General features: G+C 44.3%; 1 protein-coding gene across 2 annotated transcripts in view; it reads right to left on the bottom strand.

The window, feature by feature from the left end:
• LOC309359745 (alpha-2-macroglobulin-like protein 1) overlaps positions 1 to 23,686 on the bottom strand; it is a 78,244-nt gene that overhangs the window by 27,635 nt on the left and 26,923 nt on the right. Inside the window, exons 1-13 of one of the 2 annotated variants that reach the window (XM_081893756.1) lie at positions 22,810 to 22,937; positions 20,533 to 20,716; positions 18,610 to 18,651; positions 18,091 to 18,229; positions 16,543 to 16,595; positions 16,039 to 16,059; positions 12,828 to 13,002; positions 10,395 to 10,479; positions 9,025 to 9,151; positions 6,736 to 6,850; positions 6,087 to 6,196; positions 3,900 to 4,061; positions 765 to 992 (exon numbers count right to left, since the gene is read on the bottom strand). In XM_081893756.1, the coding sequence (XP_081749882.1) occupies positions 765 to 992; positions 3,900 to 4,061; positions 6,087 to 6,196; positions 6,736 to 6,850; positions 9,025 to 9,151; positions 10,395 to 10,479; positions 12,828 to 13,002; positions 16,039 to 16,059; positions 16,543 to 16,595; positions 18,091 to 18,229; positions 18,610 to 18,651; positions 20,533 to 20,716; positions 22,810 to 22,877 (1,509 nt within the window). In that variant the 5' untranslated portion in view covers positions 22,878 to 22,937. Of the gene's footprint in view, positions 1 to 764; positions 993 to 3,899; positions 4,062 to 6,086; positions 6,197 to 6,735; positions 6,851 to 9,024; positions 9,152 to 10,394; positions 10,480 to 12,827; positions 13,003 to 16,038; positions 16,060 to 16,542; positions 16,596 to 18,090; positions 18,230 to 18,609; positions 18,652 to 20,532; positions 20,717 to 22,809; positions 22,938 to 23,686 lie in introns of those variants that run through there. The other variant, XM_081893757.1, reaches the window with a different exon arrangement.

Below are 23,686 nucleotides of genomic sequence, written 5' to 3'. Positions count from 1 at the left end.
TTATTCCCCCATATGGGGTAGATCCACATGTACATATTTGTAACTAAGTCTGCCTTCAGGGATCCAACTGTGAACCGATGTAAGTAAACTTTTATTGACCTTAAATAAGATTGTGGCGTCTTTATTCTTTTAAGAGGGATTCAAGGGAACTTACCAGGAACTTACAATTCAATCTGAGACAGACTGAACTGTATAATTGTCAGAGGCTCACACGAGCCTGCAACCAGCTATCGGCTGTGCTTTGTAAAGGGGAAGGCACACTTAGCAAAGTAAAGGAACTTGCTAACAGAAGTTAGGAAGGATATAAATAATCAATATATCCTCTCCTGTCACCATTAACTTTCCCACACACACACCCTGGGTCAAGCGTGACCTGGGGACAGAGCTACTGCCAAGCATGAGCGCCGCAGCCTAAGTGCAGTGTCTTCTTACTTGGAGCCAAACTCCAATGAAGGAGCCTGCTGTGGATAGCTGCCTGTTTGTGCCCCCTCACAAAATTGTGCCCAGGGCCACGGCCCCCCTCCACTATGCCCCTGTACCTCACTCACAGACTCCCATGAGAGGTTGTGGACTCTCCTTCCTTGGAGGTTTTTAAGCAGAGGTTGGATGGCCATCTGTCATGGATGCTTTAGCTGAGATTCCTGCATTCCAGGGGGTTGGATTAGACCCTCGGGGTCCCTTCCAGCTCTATGATTCAATGATTCAATTCTGGCTCTGGCCCCCAAATAATATAGTCCTCGACTTTCCCTAGACCAGATGCTCACCAAATAATAGAAATCTACATGGTCAGCATCAGGGCCCAGTTCTTTCCGGTCTATGACGTAATCCACCAGGACTTCCTGGTCTTTTCCACAGGGCAGCTCTTCCTCCACATGCTGGATCTCCAGGAAACTATTGCTCTCAGAGTAGAAGGGCTTCAGCCACATGAAACCTTCGGATTCCGACATCATAAGATTCTCAAAGCCAGTCACATTCTCAAGGGTGTATCTACCCTATGGAGCAAAAAGAGAACAGCAAGGATCATAATTAATTTAGGGTGTTTGGGGTGACAATCAACAAGAGACGACTGGGTAGCAATACAAGGCATGTGAACCTAACATTAGGGCACAGTATATACTCCACATGTAAACCAGTCTTCATATCTTTGTAACTGTCGTGGCTCCCAGCTAAGAATCATAGAAGAAAGTAACAATCTCTTCAAGGACTTCCTTTTCACTGTGGTGATTTGTGCTTGCAATGGCATTGAGGCAGTTCTGCCCGATCCTGCTTTCGATATTATCTGTACCTACCCAGTGTTTTGGGGCAGACATGCTGCTTTGTTTGCAACTACTACATGCTCCTAAGCTTCCTGCGGAAATCCTTTAACTATGTAAAAGGTAAAGGTAAAGGAACCCTGGACGGTCAAAGGCGACTATGGGGTTGCGGCGCTCATCTCGCTTTCAGGCTGAGGGAGCAGGCGTTTGTCCACAGACAGCCTTCCAGATCACGTGGCCAGCATGACTAAACCGCTTCTGGCACAACGGGACACCGTGACGGAAACCAGAGTGCACGGAAACGCTGTTTACCTTCCTGCCGCAGCAGTACCTATTTACCTACATGAACTGGCATGCTTTTGAACTGCCAGATTGGCAGGAGCTGGGACAGAGCAACGGGAGCTCACTCCATTGCGGGGATTCGAACTGCCGACCTTCTGTTCTGCAAGCCCAAGAGGCTCAGTGGTTTAGATCACAGCGCCACCCATGTCCCAGTAACTATATATACCACAAATGCTCCCATGCCCAAGAAATTGGCCAATTCCCTGCCCTCAGTGGTGTTGTACTCTGCCCGAGGGAGCAGATTCACTGTGGTGCTTCTGGTTTTTGTTTTTTTTTAATAAATATTTATTACAGTTTTCCAATTTAATACAAAAAGAAAAAACAACAAACAAATACCCAATTAAAACAAAACAAAACAAATATAATTCCCATTTCTTATTTCCATTACCTTCTGTCCCGGATCTCCTCTCACCTCCCCCTCGTATTCCAGTTCAAATTCTTAATTCAGCAAATCCTTGTTACGACTTAGTATAGCTTATTTTAAATTATTATTCCACCTTTACATTACAGCTGGTAACCATTTAATTTCCATCCAACATCATTCTAACATTCATTAATTTTACAATATTTCTGTAGATAATCTTTAAATTTCCTCCAATCTTCTTCCGCCGACTCTTTTCCCTGGTCTCGGATTCTGCCGGTCATTTCTGCCAATCCCATGTAATCGATCATCTTCATCTGCCATTCCTCCAGAGTGGGTAAATCTTGTGTCTTCCAGTATTTTGCGATGAGAATTCTTGCTGCTGTTGTCGCATACATAAAGAAAGTTCTATCCTTCTTTAGTACCAACTGGCCAACCATGCCCAGGAGAAAGGCCTCTGGTTTTTTCAAGAAAGTGTACTTAAGTATCTTTTTCAATTCATTATAAATCATTTCCCAGAAGGCCTTAATCCTTGGGCACATCCACCAAAGGTGAAAGAATGTACCTTCAGTCTCTTTACATTTCCAACATTTATTGTCGGGCAAATGATAAATTTTTGCAAGCTTGACTGGAGTCATGTACCACCTGTAAATCATTTTCATAATATTCTCTCTTAGGGCATTACATGCCGTGAATTTCAAACCAAGGGAGCAGATTCACTGTGGTGCTTCTGGACCCAGCTTTGTCACTGAAAGTTCAGGTGCCGTGACTAGAACACAGGTGCCCCAAGTCATTTCAGCACCAACTTCAAGATTCTACTTTTTCCTAAATGAAACCGTTAAAAGCTTGGATCCAGTTTCCCTGTGAGATCGTCCTGTTTCATATATGTCCACTCAACTGCTGTGATCTGTGGAACTGGCACAGTTACTTGTGCCACACGCTAAGAAGACCAGGAGAAAAGAACTGGATAAAATAGTGGTCAATTGCAAAGGTGATTCGGACATTTAAGTGGCACATTCTATCTGAGAACCCCCTGCTATTCTATCGTATGCAACAAATGATTTCTAGGAGACGTGACCGTGGTCTATTGTATTTGCAGTCCCTGATGTTTTGGTGGTTTTTATGGTTATTGTTGTTGTTTGCGAATGGTGCCATGGCCTTTGGCTAGTGCAATAAAGTTTATGATGATGATGTGCCACACAGTATTCATGCTACATTTGCAAAACACCAACCTTTTAGTGTGGTAGCACTTTGGAACTCCCTGCCTATTGACATCCCAGAATAAGCAAGCCCTAAGTTCCAGAAGTAAATAATAATAATAATAACCTATAGGAAAAGCAACCCTAAGGAAGGTGGGGGGGGCGGGATGCACAGGAAAATCCATCTCTTCGCCCCCACCTCTTCCTTAAGACATGTCCAAATATTTAGTGATGGACTATATGGAACTGGCGGAGATGACTGGCAGAATCCGAGACCAAGGTGAAGAGTTGGTGGAAGAAGACTGGAAAAAATTTAAAGTTTATTTACAGAAACACTGTAAAATCCAGGAATGTTAGAAGGATGTTGGAATGAAGTAATGTGGTTCTAGCAGAAACGATATAAAAGATTAGGTAAAAATTGATTTTTTTAATTGGTGAGAGACGAGAACGTAAAATTATAGTACATTAAGATAAATCATTAGGATAAAAACCAAGCTGGAAAGGATTTGCTGAAATATTTAATATACAAAAAAGGGAGGTGTGAGGAGGTCATGGAAACAAGTAAATGAAAGATAAGATATGGCAAGATGGAAATGTTTTTAATTGTTTTTACTTTTTTATATTCTGTATTTTCTGTTTTCTTGTTTTTCTTCTTTTCTTTTCTTTTTCTTATTTTTGTAACTTTTTTGAAACTTGAATAAATATTAAAAAAAAAAAAAAGACATGTCCAAATATTTAACTCACCCTTAAGGAAACCATGTCGTGCCACTTAGTTGTGTCCAGGGAGAAGGAAACTTCACCATTCTCATCTGTGACATGGGAAGTGGTTGTCTCCACATCATCAACGTCAACTATGAGATAGACAGTCCTGTTCTTGACAGGCACTTTATTGACTGAAACCATCATCTGCATGAATAAAAGGGAAATAAGCCAACCACCTAACTTCTTTACAGCCAACTGTTCTCGCACGCAAATATATATATATATATATATATATATATATATATATATATATGCTGAGGCATTTGTTTACTCCTGTAGGCAAGAGCACAACAACACTATTCAGATATTGCCCCTCAAGGTCTAATGATAAGAAGAGGGGCTGAGCTATCTCGGGATATGAATGCTCTCCTCCAGGTAGTCTGTCTATCTGTCTGTCTGTCTGTCTGTCTGTCTGTCTGTCTGTCTGTCTGTCATGGACTGTAAGATTTCTGACTGGCATTTCTGCTGCTAGAAGAGGCAGTTCTAGGGCAGTGCAACCAGTGTGGCTGCAGGGGGCGCCCCACTAATGCTATAAGGCAGGGGGTGCTGAATTTTAGTGTGGCACAGGGCACCACTGAAATCTGAAAGCCCAAATTCTGCTGCTAGCCCTCTTCCCTATTCTGCTTCCCTACCACAACATACAATATGAAGGAAGAGGCATCATTTGTGGCTGATTCACACATTTATTTGGAGGTTGTAAAGCCTGAGTGTTGTAAAGGCTGGCATTACTACCTTGTTTTCATGCAGAGCGCTGTTTATATCAAATAGTTCCTCCCCGTGAAGAATTAAAAGCTTACAGTTAGGGCCGAATTTAGGTTTGATGAGGCCCTCAGCTACTGAAGGTAATGGGGCCCTTTATATGTCCAGCTGTCCTTTGTCAACAACAAATTGTCACTGTTTTTTTGTGTTGAATATAAGCTATATGGTAATTTATGGACCTAACAGGTATCTAAAGCCATTTGCACATAACAAAATATGTATTTTATCAAAGTACATCCAGTTTTTTTCTTTAAAGTTTTTTGGGGGCCCCGAGAGAGTGGTGCCCTAAGCTATAACTTGTTTAGCTTATATGTAAATTTGGCACTGCTTACAGTGATGAAATGGCTCAGTGCGTCTGGCTGTTAACCAAAAGGTTGCTGGTTCAAGTCCACTCCCGGATTCCCACATTGCAGGGGACTGGTTTAGAAAACCTTCAGGGTCCCTTTCAGGGCTTTTTTCAAGCCAGGACTCACCAGAACTCAGTTCTGGCACCTCTCAAGCAGTGGCGGAACTTCATGCTTCAGCACTGGGGGGTGGAGAGCAGGTGGGGGGCGTAATGTGCATCCTGGGGGCGTGGCATGCCGCCTGTGGGGGCATGGCACCCAGTGCGGGCAGGGGGGCAGCTGTGATGGCACCCCACCAGGATCACTCTGCTGGGGGCAGTGCGCTCCCCCCCCTGCACTCCTCTTCCTCCGCCATTGCTCTCAAGTGGGTGTCATCAGTGGCGTAGCGTGGGTTGTCAGCACCCGGGGCAAGGCAAGTAATTTGCGCCCACTAACCCATGGATTTGCGCCCCCTAACCTGTGGATTTGCGCCCCCTAACCCTAACCCCCAGATGTTGCGCCCGGTGCGGCCGCCCCCCCCTGCACCCCCCACGCTACGCCACTGGGTGCCATTGCCACTAAAGTTGTACCTTGGATCCCAAACACCTTGCGACTCAAACATTTTGGCTCCCGAAGGCCGCAAACCCAGAAGTGAGTGTTCCGATGAGCAAACTTTTTTTGGAACCCAAACATCTGGCGTGGCATCTGCAGAGTGCAGGAAGCTACCTCAGCCAATCGGAAGCCGCGCCTTGGTGTTTGAACGTTTTGAGAAGTCAAATGGACTTCCGGAATGGATTCCGTTTGAGAACCAAGGTACGACTGTACAAGAAAACAAGGGAAGAATTCATAGTGAGTTCCGGCACCTCTTTTTCTAGAAAAATAGCACTGGTCCCTTCCAACTCTACAGCTCTATGATTCTAAGATACTTTATCAGAGAGAGGCTGCTTTTTCAATGTATTTTTTGGGAAGGTAAACTTTCATAGAAGGGCTATGTCACAAAAAGGTATCGTTTCAGTGCCTGCTTCAAAAATTAAGAGCAAATCTATCCTAAAGACTGCTTTATTAAACAGAAAGGATAGGATGTTACCTCTCCTGTGTATGGGAAACCTTGTTTGTAGAATGGATTGAGTTTGCTAAACTCCACCTTGACTTCCTTTGCGGCAACAGGCAAGACACCGTATCCTGTCTGAATCACTCCTGCATAGAGAACAGACGGGTTGGTTTAGCACAGCAACTGGAATGCCACAAAAAGGACAGCGGTAGGTTTGACATTTCTGCGAAAGTCCTAGACACATTGTTAACTAGACCTTACACAAAACTGCAAGGACGTCACTCTCGTGAGCATGTCTACATGCAGGCTTCCAGCACTTCCAGTTCTCTTAAACAAAAAACTGGTGTCACAGCTCACTGAGCCAGATATAACGACTTGTGAGAAATGCCATTTGTCTTATGGAAACTGTACCACCAGGACAAAATTTGTTGTGTGAGCTGCAGAGGATCCCTAGGTATCTGCAAGGCAGGTCATGTATGCCTTGAAAAATCAGATGAAATGCAGGAATGAACCCAAGCCCTGTAAATAGTCTGATATAAAAGCAACTTTCAATAGCCTAAGGGTTTGAAAACAGTTGACTGGAAAAAATCAGAAAGGCAAGGCTATCAAGGGGTGTGGGGGGGTGTGGACTGATTTGCCAAAGGTGAAAATTGTATCTTCCCATTTCTTGTTATTTCCTTTGTACCTGTTCCTTTCTCCTCCAGTTCTGCCACAAAGTTGACATACTCATTATAGCCGCTTTGAGAAAGATTTAAATCAGACCCATTGATGGTAAAATAAGCAAAGCCGGTCTCATCTGTCTGGAGATACAAAGAAAAGAAAGTACATTAGAGACTTCCTATTTGTCTGCCATGGCGAACGGCTGCGTCCATTTCATGCAGAGTTCAAGGATAATATAGGAGTAATTATCCTCCCAACCCCCAAGTGAGGGTCGCCAAAGAGAAATGTTGCATCACAAAAAGAAGATAAAGAAAATAAAGAAGAAAAACTAATTTCACACAGAACTACATAGGACTAATCCGCTCCCAAAATGAATTCAGAGGCTGTTAAAAATAAATGAAGGATCAACATCGGGAATGTTTTATTGGGACGACCTGGGTTATTTAAGGAACGCAGCGCAATGTGAGATCATCACTCCCTGAATTCAGAGCATGGGAAGTCACCCAAAGATACAAAAACCGGCATAAAACTTGGTCTTTTTAATTGTATTATAACTGGGAATATTTTTAATGTGGTTTTTATTGGATTCCTAAAATGGAAAATTTAATAAATATTGTTTAAAAAGGAAGTAGCTCTGGAGCCAAGTGAGGATTCCCAGGTAAGATCCTCCCTCTATTGTGTGGGCAGGTAATCCCTCCCCTACCTGGCCTGGTCTCCTTGGCAACGCTTCCCCCAGGTGGGATTGGACAACTGACGGAGGTAGGCGGAGACCTCCAGGTATCCCACCTGAGGGAAGGCAAAGCCAAGCCTATGTTGATAGAGCCGCTCCAGATCCAGGGGCTGTACGCGTCCACGCAAAGGGCGCCCCCCATTTTAAGCAGGGAGCGGTCATTAAAAAGAAAGTACATTAGCAAAGCTGTATGTGTAGATTCTGAGATACTGAGCTGCCGCACCCGCTGTCAATCAAGTCACTATCTGGATGGGATAGAGCAGAGAAATTGCAAATAAAAGGTGATCGGAAGGGTGATCTGAAGGCACAGGAGGCCACCCCCTGGCTGAAGCTGAGCAGGTCTGAGTCTGGTGGTGGGATATAAACGCAACACAAGAAAATAAATAAAGTAGCCCTCCCTGGTTGTCTGCAGCCAGGGTCACATTCCATAAGGCATCACGCAGTAAAACTTGGTTGGTTGGTTTCTAGATCTGGAGTGCCTTAGCCTTGCACATTATTTTTTCAGACTTGTACTAGCCATGCAAAACAAGAAGCACGAGCCAGGCTCTGTTGTGGCAAATGCTCCTTTGCCCCGAAAGCATCAGCTTTGCGTCTTGTTCTCCCTTCTCTTGCTGTGACATTAACGTGTTATCGCCACATCACCCTAAGCTATTATTGCTATTATTATTATTACTTATTAAATTAAATTTCTATACTGCCCTTCATCCGAGGATCACAGGGCAGCTTACAATTTATAATATGTATTAAAGCAGAGACATCACCTTGCCAACAAAGATCCGTTTAATTAAAGCTATGGTTTTCCCAGTAGTGATATATGGAAGTGAGACCATAAAGAAGGCTGGTCACGGAAGAATTGATGCTTTTGAATTATGGTGCTGGAGGAGACTCTTGAGAGTCCCATGGACTGCAAGAAGATCAAACCTCTCCATTCTGAAGGAAATCAGCCCTGAGTGCTCACTGGAAGGACAGATCCTGAAGCTGAGGCTCCAATACTTTGGCCATCTCATGAGAAGAGAAGATTCCCTGGAAAAGACCTTGATGTTGGGAAAGATGGAGGGCACAAGGAGAAGGGGACGGCAGAGGACGAGATGGTTGGATAGTGTTCTCGAAACTACCAGCATGAGTTTGACCAAACTGTGGGAGGCAGTGGAAGACAGGAGGGCCTGGCATGCTCTGGTCCATGGGGTCATAAAAAGTCGGACACAACTAAACGACTAAACAACAATATGCAAGGTGCAATAATCATGGTCCTCACCTTTACAAACAGCATCTTGCATCTGTTACAGAATCACATGATTCGGGGTATGAACCACACCTAGCAAAATAGGGACTGTTTTGTATGAGGAGCACTGAATGCTCACTACCAAATGGACAAAATAAGATACTGAAGCATTTTCCCTACAGATCAATCTGGCACAAGGCAGATGTTTCTGATCCTCTCCATCCACCTTCTTCGTGGACATAGAGAAATGGAAGGCGAGCGCAACAGGATGAGGCCTCCAGTCTCTGAACCAAAGGGTAGGGGCAGATAACTCATCCCAGCCTCCATTCTGTCCAAAGACAGCCCCCTCCCATTTATCTCACCTGAGCTGTGTACTCGTGTTCAATGGTTGATAATGTTTCATTTGTATTACGCATATGAAAAAAATATGATAATTGTCTAGTGAAGCGGAGTTGCACATTTCCTTGAACATGCTTCCCATATGTGTACCTAAGGCACAGGTGACAGAGGAGAGAGGGAGAGAGGGAGAGAGGGAGAGAGGGAGAGAGGGAGAGAGGGAGAGAGAGAGAGAGAGAGAGAGAGAGAGAGAGAGAGAGAGAGAGAGAGAGAGAGAGAGAACACAGATGAAAGAAATATGTTTTAGTCAAAAGCAATTTGTCTTCAGGAGCTCACTAGAGGTCATTCAATAAGATTATCACCAGTGGCATAGCAGGGGGGGCAGTTGCCCGGGGCACAAAATTGTTAGGGAACAAAACATCAACACCCGGTGCTGCCTCAGTACAGCTACACGCTTCCGTTGCTGGGCTCCGTTGCTGGGCTCCGTTGAAAACAGCTTCTCCATGCAAATCAGGAAGTGACTTTTCCAGACAATAGAAGGCATTCTCCATCCATTTCCCTCCCACACATCCCCTCCATGTAGCCCCGGGCGCGAGCAACCCATGCTATGCTACTGATTATCACTACTGGCAGAGAGGTTGTTCTCCATTGTTGATTCCCTTTTTATATGTGCTAACCACAGGAGAGAGCTAGGTATGATCTCAGAGCACTCAGCTCATGTGGAATGATAGCAAGTACATAGAGCACCCAGTATGAATTCAAAGTGGCTGCCCCAGAAAACTTCCCAAGAATGTTCTGTGGCACACAGTAATCCATTCTCAGTGTGCAAGGAAGGATTTCCTGACAGACAATTTGATGTGCGGAAGGGTTCTCTGAATGTAAAAAGCTAGCGGGGGGGAGCACAAATGCAAATGAACAGCTGCTTCCATAAACAGAATGAAGTGAGCCAAAATAACCATTTTAATACAGAGGGGGAAATCTTGGAAGTTTGGGCGCCATAGCACATAATTTTGTTTTCATTTTTAGAAGTACAAAAATGGGGGTGAGAGGGGACAAGAGCAAACAATATACTGGTGCTACCTTACAAATTTATATTGGTTCTACTCTGATTTGACAGTCATAGTTTTACTCTCTCTTCCAAAAAAAAAAAGCCTGAAAATCATAATTTGGCTCAAGTGCTAAGCATTCTCTAGCAGATTGGTTCTTTCTTGTGGTTCCCTACAGGGGAGGAATAGCAGTTAAACAAGCATGTCCCTGCATTATAAATGTGCATTGAGACAGAGAAGGAGAAAAACAAATAGACCCAAAGGGATGAAGAAACACATGTCAACACAGTAAAACTGGGTCTGGAAAGGTCCCATTTTAGGAACATTGTTTACCATGAAATTTTACTTACTTGGCATACACTTTGACCTGGAATTCTTCATCCGCTGTGGTGACCAATTTCGGAAACTCAATCACAACTTCAAATTTAGGCAGCTCTGTAATGAGTCAGGAAGAGAGACGGAGAAGAAAGTGAGTGGATAAAAAGTTCCACATGCCGCAGCTGCATCACCAAAACTGAACACTGCTCCTTCTGCACTTTTAATTATTTTAATTTTTTTATTTATATACCACTTCTCTGATAAATTGGCTTCAAAGTGATTTGAAAGTAACAAAACATCTTTTTTTTAAATCATACATAAATAAAATGTACAATAAACCAATTCCATCAAAATAGTAAAGCATGCATAGTTAAAACATAGAATAAAGCAAGCCCATTAAAAATCATAGCAATTAAAACAGTTAAGAGAGCAATTAAAACAGGCATGTCCAAAGTCTTTCAGGGGCCTAATGCATGTTCACTTCATCAAATCTGGCCCTCTTTGAAAAAAGTTTGGACACCCCTGGATTAAAACAATTAGATGAGGAAGTTCAATTTGAGAGGAATGTTTGTCTATACAGGTGTGTCTTTAAGAATCGGCAGAATGCCAATACTGATGGGGTTTCTTGTATTTCAGCAGGGAAGGCAGTCCACAACAGTGGCATCACCAGTGAAAAAGCCCATTCCCATGCTACCGCAAGCCAAAAATATCCAGGCCATGGAAAAGCTATCAGGGTTCCATTTCCCAATCTTAAATGCCTTCACTAGGCAGTGGAGGAGAAGGGAGTTTTTCTAATATCCCAATCCAGAGTTGTTTAGGGCTTTATACGTAAACAATAGGATCTTAAAACTGGTTCAGTAGCTAATAGGCAGCAAGTGCAAATCCCTTAGCACTGGCGTGATATGTGCCAATAATTCACATTTCTGAATTCAAAGTCAGGAATCATTCCTAAGCTTTTGAAGCAACATTTTAAAAAAAAAACTCCTTCACCTGTGTCTGATGCTTACTCAACATTGCTCAGGACAAATAAGTATAGGGCTCTGCATTGGAGTGCTTTCACGTGGTTCATACTAGGGGTTTACTCTGAAATTACTTTTTGTTCACTCACTTTTTTATGCGGCATTTACATGACCTGGTCACCAAATTATTTCACCCTTCGTTTTCCCTATGGCCCTTATGACTCTTTTGAGACCTCACAGAATCTGACTGTTGTTGGAAAGAAAGGAACAGCTATGTAAATTGTGTTTGCACTATTCTTTCATCTGTTGGAAGGGGTGTGGTTTTGCCATGTGCGGTGCCGTGGCACCCTGGGGTGCCTTGAATGATGGTCAGGGGTGCTGTGGGCAACAATGGCCTCTGTCCCTCTTTCCTCCCCCCCCCCCTCCTCTGATGCCTTCTTGCGTCTCTGCCTCCCAAAGGCTTGTGCGACTGTTGTGTAGCCCTGGCTACAAGCTCCGCAGGCAAATGGTGCCTCTGGGGCTGGTCAGGGAGTGCTGGTTACTAGGAGCTGAGGGGGCCTCTGAGTGCGTAAGCAAGCAAGCAAGGAGAGGAAGCCTAGTCAGCCAGTCCCCCTGCCCTTGCTTTTGGGAATGGGCAGACAATTCCCGGGCACCTGTGGGTCAGTGTGAGGAGGCACCTCTCTTTGAGGCGGGTGGGGGGCAGCTCAGAGACCAGGGGCGGCAGCTCCAGAGGACTCCCAAGGAGAGTGGAGAGGAAAGGAGGCCGAGGGAACACTCCCCAAGGGAGGGTGTTCAAAAACGGGTGAGCGGCTGCCAGCTCTGCAGGCAAGGGGCGACATAACTGGGCTCCTGAGCCCCACAGGGTGCTGCGGGAAGAATGTGGTTGGTCAAGGGAGCCGTGTACTCAAAAAGGTTGAAAACCTCTGCCCTGGGGCAATTCCTTTGGTAGAATTTCCCAGAGCTTTGGAGAACATCACTAAGGTCAACTGAAGTCTGTCGCAAGTGGTGTGGGAATGGGGGAAAGTCTGCATCTCTGCATCAATAGCTCACATCCTGGGTTCAGATTATAAACAGATGTTGGTGAAGGGAGCTTCTCCCTTCATCTCTCTGCCCACGTGGCAATGAGAGGAGAAACGGCAAGCAATGCAACTGAGTGATTTCAGTTTTACACCGCCATCTTTTGTGTGCCAATTCACATATAAGAATAACAGTTTTTAAGATGGGAGTCTAATTAAAGAGCTTGCCTTTCTTTCACTTTTTATTTAATAAAATAAAATTTAAAAATCTGAACATCTAAGGCAACTAGGATTCCTAGCCAGGACAGGTATGCTGTAAATTCAATCAATAATAAAAATACTGTATCCCTATCGCTACATATTATACTAAACAGAGTGAAAGGAAGGAATAATAATAATGTAATAGCCTGCATTCCTTTTCTTGTTAGCACATGCGTGAGCGCGCACACACACAAACTGCAACCAAAGTGCTCTCCCTTTGAAATCTCACCATATTCTGCCACAAAGATCTCTCTTCTTGAATCTTCACGTGCAAAAAGTAAATTTCCAACTGCTATGATGTACTTTCCCTCGACTGCTTCGGAGGCCAGAGGAAAAGACAGGTCCACAAATCCATTTTGAGGCTTCACATCCACCCACTGGCCTATTCGGTTATCATTAGGATCCTGGGCACAGGGATAAGACCAAAAAGACTGTGATGTTTGTGTGGTTTGTAACATCACAAAAGCAGTCAAATACAACATTTCCTGTTTGCCCAGAGCGGACATACAGGGGAAATGTTGCTCCAGCCAGGACTTCCTGTCACACCTGGTCTGGAGCATCCTCTCCCTGTATGTGACCAGGTAGATGGGTGTGACCTTCTGAGACCCCATATAAGGGCTGGTCACACAGCCATCTTTCTCTTGATGCTTTTCCTCTTGTACTATCTTAATACTTTTTGCTGTGTGCTGGCTCTCGGCCAGCAGCACATGGGCTCATTCCTCACAAGAGGATGAACCCACACTTTTCTCTGTATCTGTAACTACAAGCTATAAAGTCTGCCTTCAGGATCACACTGTGGACTGAATGTGAGTAAACCTTATCATTACTTTAAAAGAAGATAGTAATCGTCGTCGTCGTCGTTTTAAGAGGGAACAAAAGGGGATTTACCAGGAACAAATCCAATCCGGACTAGCCAGACTGGATTGCTTAACTCAACTGATTCTCACGAATCCAGTCCATTAGCTTCCTGCTATGTACATGGTAATGCTACAAGCTCACTAGCATGAGTGAGGAAGGATAATATTAATCAATATATCCTCTCCTACTGTCCTCAACATTCCCACAGTTCATTCACTTGGCTGCAGTCTTCAGCAATACTGAGGCTGTGCCCCAACAGAGCAATTGGCCCACAAAAGTCGACATACCGTATTTATCCGTGTATAAGACGCCCCCATGTATAAGACGCCCCCTACTTTGGGGTACCGCAAATTTAGAAAATGGGCATATGCACTATCCGTGTATAAGACGCCCCCACGTTTTAACCTTATTTTAAAGTAAAAAAAAACCCTAGTCTTATACACAGAAAAGTACGGTACTTCTGTTTTTTCAGTCAGCATCTTTCTTGATATTCTGCCGCTTGCCGTCTGCGCCGGGGGATGGGGCTTGGGGGGAAAATATCCTAGCCGTGGGTTTGCTACCTTGCTTGTTTTTGCACCCGCAATCATTTCCCTTCCATTCCACTACTCTGTTGCTGCGATCTTTATCAGCTCCATTCCTTTACCCACCAGATCCCAATATCTGTAGCTATATGACGGACTGATAATTATTATTATCTGCTGTCGCACCCACTTCTGAGTGTACCCACAACACTCCCTCCTCTGCGAAGGGGCAGAAAGCAAAACTCATGCAAAGGGGTTTTATCTCCTGGGATCTGTGAAGGAGTGAGAAGAGAGCTGTCACAGAGGGAAGATGCTATTTAATATTGTTGCATAATACACTCTGCAAAAAAAATAAATGGAAGGGACAGTATTGCATACCGTATTTCACCGCATAATGGTCACATTTTTTGTGCTGATTTTTCCTTTGCAAACAAAGGGGGGTGCAACCATTACATGAGGAAAAACCTGGTGACCATGTAGGGTTGCCATATGTCTGGAATTTCCTGGACATAGCCTGGATTTGGCTGTTGGAAACAGTGCTGATGGAATACAAGTGAGGTCCCAATCAAAGAAGTATTTAATCAACTTAACTTGATGGAATATGCGCAGCTTGCAGATTTAATATAAATAATAAGAAAACAAGAAGAATATACATTTAAAGAAGACTGGAAAGTGTTTACTGATTATTTGGGTGAAAGTTGAGTACATTTAAAAACACTGCTGGCATTAAGATAAATTCAACAGTGTAAATATGTTTTGATGGTGTAACAATGGATTACTGGATGGTTTAGTTCATGTTAAAATATGCAGGGATGTATGGTGTGCAAAATGAACCATGGAAAGAGAAGAAGGGAAGTCATTAATTTAAGGTTGTTCAAATGATTATCTAGATATGCAAATTAGAAAAACTTAAGAAAAACTATTTTTTTAAAAAAAGGAAACCGTGCTGAAATATCCGGGAAACCGTGCTGAAATATCCAGGAAACATATGTCAGCCCATGTTGGTAGTGTAGATTTTGGCAAATTTCCTTTAACAACAACAAAAAGCTTTGCCAAAACCAACTTTTGTGTCTGGATTTTCACCTTTTGAAATATGGCAACCCTACATGATGGAAACAAGTTGATCCATGCCCAGGGCTGTATTTTGGTTTGATGAGGCCCTAAGCTATTGAAGGTAGTGGGGCCCTTTATATGTCCAGCTATCCTTTGTCAACAACAAATTGTCGCTGTTTTTTGTGTTGAATATATGCTATATGGTAATTTATGGACTTAATAGGTATCTAAAGCCATATGCACATAACAAAATGCGTATTTTATCAAAGTACCTCCAGGGGTTTTCTTCCTTCAAATTGTTTTGGAGCCCCCAAGAGAATGGAGCCCTAAGCTATGGCTTGTTTAGCTTATATGTAAATCCAGCACTGTCCGTGCCTTAATGTATCCACCGTACAGTTTAGATCTCATGGGAAGAAGCAAGTCTTGTGAGTCTCTTGTGCCTCACTTTCCCCTCTTGCTTGCCTGCCTGTCCACCTCCACCTGTTGCCTTCGGCCAGTAAGAGCATGCGCGGTGAAAGTAGCCCTGCAACTATTATGTGGGGACTATTCTGGGACCATTTTGGGGGTCAGAAAAAGGAGGGAGCGACTATTACGGGGTGGCGACTTGGATGTGATTAAATACTGCACTTCCGCATATAGCTCATATAGCTACAATTATTGGGATCTGTGTATAAATTTTGTAATTTATGATTCAATTGCTCTCCCCTCCCCCCCCCCCCCCCCGCAATCTTACATTTTACATTTTACATTTACATTTACATCTTACATCTTACATTTTATTGTGTAGACATGCAAAGAGGTCTCAAAAGGCATGGAGGTTGCGTTCTGGGTCAGTGTGCACGTGCGTGAAAGTGAAATGCCCCTTTCCACCCCCATTCCACCCCCGCCCAACCCTTTTCGTGACATCTTTCATGACATTTCCAAGTCACTTCTGGAATTGGCACTGTGCGCGTCTGCACGGTTGTGCACCAATCGGTCATGCCTAAAACGGCAATTGCCTGTACTTACAGTCAACTGTATCAAAGGGATCTGCAAAGAATGAAGGAGAGAGACAAGAGTCAGAAAGAGCACAAAATCAGCCTCGTGAGGAAAAGAATAGCCTCCAGTTCCCGCCAAATTCTGCAAAGCCAGCAGAATAATTTAGATCAAGTGAACCTGCCTTGCGTAAACCAGTTGTCTCTGACCTGCTGCCCTCCATACATTTTGGACTACAATTCCCATCATCCCTAGCAAGGCCAGCCTACCCATGAGGCGAGGTGACTGCCTCGGGTGACAGAATCCACCAGGATAGCAGATCCCAATGTTGATCTTTCTTTCCCCCCATTGTTCCTGTTGTAGACCTCCCCTCACGCTTTCTTCCTTGGTAAGGAAGAAGGAGACGCCATTTTGGCCTCAGGTGCCATAATGTCTTGGACCAGAGAGGCAATGACAAGACCCTTCTGGTATGAATGTTTCTGCACAGACCTTGAATGGAAAGCCTTCGCTCCTTGTGATACCGGGAGAAATACTCACCGTTTCATCAATGGCCTTAAATTCTTCATCAAGCCTCACAATGCGAAACCTGACTAAAAAAAGCAAATGCATGCATGTTATTTGCTATTGAAAATCATTTTTTAAAGAGTGGATGTCCTTCTATCTTAGGCTCTGTCTTATTTGAGTTTCATTCTCTACTTCATGTTGCTGTATATTTTTTTTAAAAAAAGAAAAGAAAACAGAAGTAGGTGCTAATCTTTCGTTTCCCCTTCACTTCTGTTTTTCCTGCTATGTTATTTGCAACATAGATTTTGCTTATGCTAATTTAGCTTGTGTGAGCTTATGTTCACCTGCAGATGATTAGGGTCTACTGTGGCTTAGCGGCTTAGCTTTTACAATGCTTATTGTAATAGTTTCACATCACCCCACCCCAAAAGATGAAACAGCTGCTTCAGTCAGCTTCCAGGTTCTTCTGGCCACTCATGCAGACCCTCCAAGTGTCCCTATTTTCCAGGGAAAGTCCCAGATTTACAGAAGCTACCCCCGTTTCTGATTTGATCCCAGAATGTTCTACTTTTCCTTAAGGTAAAGGTAAAGGGACCCCTGACCATTAGGTCCAGTCGTGACCAACTCTGGGGTTGCGGCGCTCATCTCGCTTTATTGGCCGAGGGAGCTGGTGTACAGCTTCTGGGTCATGTGGCCAGCATGACTAAGCCGCTTCTGGTGAACCAGAGCAGTGCACGGAAACACCGTTTACCTTCCCGCCGGAGTGGTACCTATTTATCTACTTGCACTTTGAAGTGCTTTTGAACTGCTAGGGTGGCAGGAGCAGGGACTGAGCAACGGGAGCTCATCCCGTCGCGGTGATTCGAACTGCCGACCTTCAGATCGACAAGTCCTAGGCTCTGTGGTTTAACCCACAGTGCCACCCATGTCCCTTATTTTTCCTTATGACAGCCTTATTTTCATCAGAGAAATGTTGGAGGGTATGGATTTATGTGACCCCCCCCCCCCCGAGCTAAGGAGATAAGTAACTACACAATTTTTAGAAGATATCTGAAGGCAGCCCTGTATAGGGAAGATTTTTAATGTTTAATGTTTTATTATGTTTTTTATGTGTTGGTAGCTGCCCAGAGTACCATCAGATGGGTGGGGTATAAATAATAAAATTATTAGTAATATTATTATGGAATAAAGAAAAAGGTAAAGGGACCCCTGACAGTTAAGTCCAGTTGCGAATGACTCTGGGGTTGCGGCGCTCATCTCACTTTACAGGCTAAAGGAGCTGGCGTTTGTCCGCTCTGCAGACAGTTTTTCCGGGTCATGTGGCCAGCTTGACTAAGCCGCTTCTGGCGCAACGGAACACCGACATTGCACTTTTTGGCATGCTTTCGAACTGCTAGGTTGGCAGGAGCTGGGACCAAGCAACGGGAGCTCACCCCGTCACGGGGATTCGAACCACGGACCTTTTGATCAGCAAGCCCTAGGCTCAGTGGTTTAGACCACAGTGCCACCCGCGTACCTTTATTATGGAATAGGACATCCCTATTTTCATCAGAGAAATGTTGGGGGTATGGTCATGCCTACCTGTCTCTCCAGGCTTGTAATAGGGCTTGTCTGGCTCTATAATATGCCTGACATAAGCGTCCTGAACCAGCACCTTCTTCCTTTCGATAAAGATGGTGTCACCCGCTCGTATTAGGACACGCACACTGGCCAATTCTTCCTTAACAACATAAAGGGGGGGGGAACTGTTTCAACAGCAGGAGGACTGAGAAGAGAAACATATTTTGCAGCTGGGGAAGATACCAGAGCATCTATCCAAAATTGTGACCCTCTTTTCCCCAGGAAATAGGGAAACAAGATCAAAAATTCTTCTCTTTATTATCCACACACAAAAGCCTTCTTTGCTTCCCTCTCTGCCCAGACACACTGTGGTTTGTTCCTCCACCTTTGTCTCTGCCACCCCATTTCCTCTCTCCCCCCCCCCACCTCACTTTCCCCTCTTCCTCCCGAGTTGTTCATACAGTCTCTCCCTCTTCTGTTACGCGAATCCTTCCAGTGATCAGAAGGAAAGAATAGTTGGAAGAAACAGCAAAGACTTACGGGTGTTTCCACTGGCTTCTTCCTGGGAACAAAGACTGGGACCTAAAGAGAAAGAAACTGATTGGTGGACGAAAAAGAAGGGAGAAAAGTAAAATTCACACAGAACTTCACCTGTGCCATAGGATCATAGAATTGTAGAGTTGGCAGAGACACCAAGGGTCATCTAGTCCAGGCCCCTGCATTGCAGGAATCACAACTATTGAACCGTAATCATATTACCGCAATCTAATTCAAAAATCCACCTAAATAAAATTCTAATACTGTGGTACCTCAGGTTACATATGCTTCAGGTTACAGACTCCGCTAACCCAGAAATAGTGCTTCAGGTTAAGAACTTTGCTTCAGGATAAGAACAGAAATCGTGCTCCGGCAGCGCAGCGGCAGCAGGAGGCCCCATTAGCTAAAATGGTGCTTCAGGTTAAGAACAGTTTCAGGTTAAGTACGGACCTCCGGAACAAATTAAGTACTTAACCCGAGGTACCACTGTACATTACTTGGCAGCGTTGGTTTTATTTTTAAAGGTACGCACAGCTATTTTTGACCTCAGAACACGTTCAGATTGGTCCACAATAAATATGAACATGAAACATCCACATGAAACAGGCTTGTAAACAGGAACTTGCCTATTTGCCTGCAAGTGGTTCTGAGGGTGTGTAACAATTACCATTTACTCTGGCTCCAACGTGCTCTAGCCACTAGTGTTTGAAACCGAGTAGACATGGCGTGAGCAGCACTCAATCTGAACCCTGTAATTCCTGAGAAATACTGCTGGTTGGTTTGCTTTCCCTCGAACCCGCTTCCATCCAATTTAAAAAACATAAGCAACAGCTAAGCTGAGGGGTGTAGATTTTCAACATCCATTCTGAATGCAGAAATAGATGATGGTTTCACTGCATCGGAATTCACAGTCAGAGCTTTTTCTGTCCTTTCTCTTTCGGGCTATGGGTGTTTCCCCCAAACAACTTACACTGATATTTCATTAATTGAATTTATATCCGATCCTTCCTCCTGAAACAGCAAACACGTCCACATTTTTAAAAGCATCCTAAAACAGTTGGAACATTCTAACAGCCGTTGCAGTTAACGACATGTAAAACATCTGTGAGGGCAGATGAGCTCATAACAATTGTCATGGGTTCAAAGCATTTGCGAACTTACTTGCAATAATAGCATAATATTCATAATATTCCCAGTACATTTCTGAGCCCAGTTCAAAGTGTTGGTGCCGACCTTTAAAGCCCTAAACAGCCTCAGCCCAGTATACCTGAAGGAGTGTCTCCACCCCCATCGTACTGCCCGGACACTGAGGTCCAACACCAAGGTCCATCTGACGGTTCCCTCACTGCGAGAAGTGAGGTTACAGGGAACCAGGCAGAGGGCCTTCTTGGTAGTGGCGCCTGCCCTGTGGAACGCCCTCCCATCAGATGTCAAGGAAATAAACAACTATCTGACTTTTAGAAGATACCTGAAAGTAACCCTGTATCGGGAAAATTTTAATGTCTAATGTTTTACAATTTTTTATGTGTTGTAAGCCGCCCAGAGTGGCTGGGGAAACCCAGCCGGATGGACAGGGTATACATCATAAAATTATGATTATTATATTGCTGGACCCTCGACCGGACACTGATATGACTATTTCCACAGATAAACTGTTGCCCCTGCAATATCATCTCTCACCTACCCTGCCCCCACTTCTTGCCATAGTTTTACATGGGTTGGACTGGGCCAACTCGCCATACGATCATGGCGCCAACTCACGTGGTGTGTTGTACTAAGCCTTAGGAGGGGTTCACTGCAGCGATGGCAATCTCTACCATAGCTAGTGTGCTGCCTTGTTCCGTCCTTCACTGTGACCCACTGCCCTTATCTAGCTAAGAAGCGAGAGCATCTTCTACTGAGTGGCTTGCAATGGATGAAACTTGCCTGGAAGCTGATGCATTCGTGGGTCCCTGGCTTCTCCACATCCTTCTCCAGCAGAGTGTGGTTCTGCAACGTCATCTCTAATGTCACAACCACATGGGCCGTCTCTGGCAGAGACATCAGTTGCACACAAAACCTTTCTGTATTGGGATGGCGGATGATTGCAGGGAAGGTCACCAGATAGCGGCTGCGAGAGAAAAGAGAGGGGGGCATCCTATGATCTGTAAGGCCTTTCCTGACAGTTTTGGAGAAATTGTACTTTAGCAGTTGTTGCAAAGTTGCTCTGTGGGATCCAGACAATTTTAATTAAGTCATTTTATTTTTAAAAAAATTATTAGTTTTACATTAATTTATACATAACATGGGTGGCACTGTGGGTAAAACCACAGAGCCTAGGACTTGCCGATCAGAAGATCGGCGGTTCAAATTCCCCCGATGGGGTGAGCTCCCGTTGCTCAGTCCCTGCTCCTGTCAACCTAGCGGTTCGAAAGCACGTCAAAGTGCAAGTAGATAAATAGGTACCACTCCGGCGGGAAGGTAAATGGCATTTCCGTGCGCTGCTCTGGTTTGGCAGAAGCAGCTTAGTCCTGCTGGCCATATGACCCAGAAGCTGTACGCCGGCTCCCTCGGCCAGTAAAGCGAGATGAGCGCCGCAACCCCAGAGTCGGCCACGACTAGACCTAATGGTCAGGGGTTTCTTTACCTTTATACATAATAACTTTAACAATTTCAAATCATAAAAAGAAAAGGTTATTTCGAACCTTCAGACCTCCTCCCTTCCCTCCATGGGTTCCATTTCCCCCAAAAAATATTCTATTTATTTTACCGTTATCCATCTGTTATATAATCGTGGATACCAAAGTTCATTTCACATTACAAGTGTCATTGTATAACTGGCAAGATTTTAATTAAGTTATGGTCCCTTATCGGGGGGGGGGGGGGACATTTCTCAATAATTGCTAAGGCCTGTCGGCCAAACAATAAACTGAAGTAAACAAACAAAACAACCTAAAATAAAAAACTTTTTTTTTGTCATTGTGTGAGGGATGCAATTCTCCTGTGCAGCTGCAGGGTGTGGCAGATAAATTAGAATTATAGAATTGGAATTAGAGTTGGAAGAATTAAGAGTTCGAAGGGACCCTGATGATCATCTAGACCAGGAGTAGTCAACCTTTTTATACCTACTGCCTACTAATGCATCTTTCCTGTTGGTAAAATTTCCTTACTGCCCACCAGCTTGTGCCGTAAAGAACCCCCTACCGCCCACCTAGAATCCTGAAACACCCACTAGTGGGCGGTAGGGACCGGGTGGACAACCCCTGATCTAGACTAGCTCCCCAAAATGCAGGAATACACAGCTGTCCCATACAGGGATCAAACCTGCAACCCTGGTGTTATCAGCATCATGCCCTAACCACCTGAGCTATCCAGGCTCAGCTTAAAGGTTAGGCATGAGGGAAAGTCACAAAATTGGGGCAGGAGATTAGTTTAGATTATGTATGGTGTGGGAAAAGTTTTCTCCTAGAACCCAACGGAGCTGAATGTTGCAAGAAATAACTCCCCACAGCATACAGTTAAGCTATGGAATTAGCTCCAGCAACAAGCAGACTTCTATGTCATTCAGTGGGAATTGTTTCTGAGTAAACGTGCATAAAATAGAGCTGCATGCCTGGGAGCAGAATACCTGGAGGTTCTCCATTCAAAGCAATTCAACAAGTCAATTTAAACCTGGTGCCTGAAAGTGCTCTAAAATCTGCCTCCGTGCAGAAGATAACCTGAGCCAATGCGACCCAGATATACAAAGGGAGCTCAGAATTGTCACTCTCTGCCCCATGCGCCCATCTGCATTCTTTTTTAAAAGTTTTTTTATACTTTCCAAATTTATACATCTCATTAACTTTACAATCCATTTCACATTTCAAAATTTGACTTCCCTCCCCCCCCTTTCTGTGGTTCCTTAAATTTATTTTTTCATATCTTCTGCATATCCAAATTCATTTAAGTTACTCATTTAATTATCTACTATAAATAGATACAGTACTCTCATGAAACTGCAGGTTATTACAATAACCCTGCTAATGTTTTTATCTGTTTACAATTTATCTGCAAATATTCAATAAACCATTTCCATTCATTTATAAAGAGTTAGTAATCTTGATTTCTTATTCTTCAGGTAAGTTTTGCCATTTCCTCATATTCCTTAAGTTTTTGTGCCCGTCTGCACTCCTATTCCACTATGAAACTGGCTGAGCAAAGAGAAATGGAAAATTAAAATCTTACGGGTCCGATATGACTGGAGCTGTGAGGGAGAGTACAGTCAAGGCACAGAGGAGTGGGGCTGTCCCCATGGCTGAGCTGTGATGGGCAGAACAAGCTGGTTCTCCAGACACCCAGCACTGGAGATGCAGAGATCTAAATACCCTCCTAGTGATCCCTTCGTGGGTCCACCCCTGTATTTACTGTATTTACTTTGCTAAGTAATCAACGTCCTCTCCAATGTCTCCTGCCCCTGCTGTGACTACGTGACGACAGGGCAGCATAATGCAGCTAATACAGCCGATAATTTCTTGTCAAAAGGGCATTGCGAAAAATTTGGTGCACTTTGACCTTGAGATGCATCTGAATTGAGCCATGCAAAGGGCAGCATGCAGAGAGACTCATGGAATATCTGTGACACGGATACGCCATTTACCTTCCTGCTGCAGCAGTACCTATTTATCTACTCGCACTAGCGTGCTTTCGAACTGCTAGGTTGGCAGGAGCTGGGACAGAGCAACGGGAGGTCACCCCGTTTCGGGGATTTGAACCGCTGACCTTCCAACTGGCAAGCCCAAGAGGCTCCGTGGTTTAGACCACAGCGCCACCCACTTGCTAGAATACTGCAAAAATAGTGTTGGAGCAGAACAAACAATGTACAGTATTTGACGAGAAGAAAAGAAGAAGAGTTTGGACTTGATATCCCGCTTTATCACTACCCGAAGGAGTCTCAAAGTGGCTAACATTCTCCTTTCCCTTCCTCCCCCACAACAAACACTCTGTGAGATGAGTGGGGCTGAGAGACTTCAGAGAAGTGTGACCAGCCCAAGGTCACCCAGCAGCTGCATGTGGAGGAGCAGAGACGTGAACCCAGTTCACCAGATTAGGAGACTACCACTCT

Source organism: Podarcis melisellensis (assembly GCF_964234715.1).
Source record: "Podarcis melisellensis genome assembly, chromosome: 17".
In the NCBI taxonomy this organism is placed as follows: domain Eukaryota; kingdom Metazoa; phylum Chordata; class Lepidosauria; order Squamata; family Lacertidae; genus Podarcis; species Podarcis melisellensis.
The sequence above is the reverse complement of the archived record's forward strand: the minus strand, read 5'-3'. Positions and strand labels throughout refer to the sequence as shown.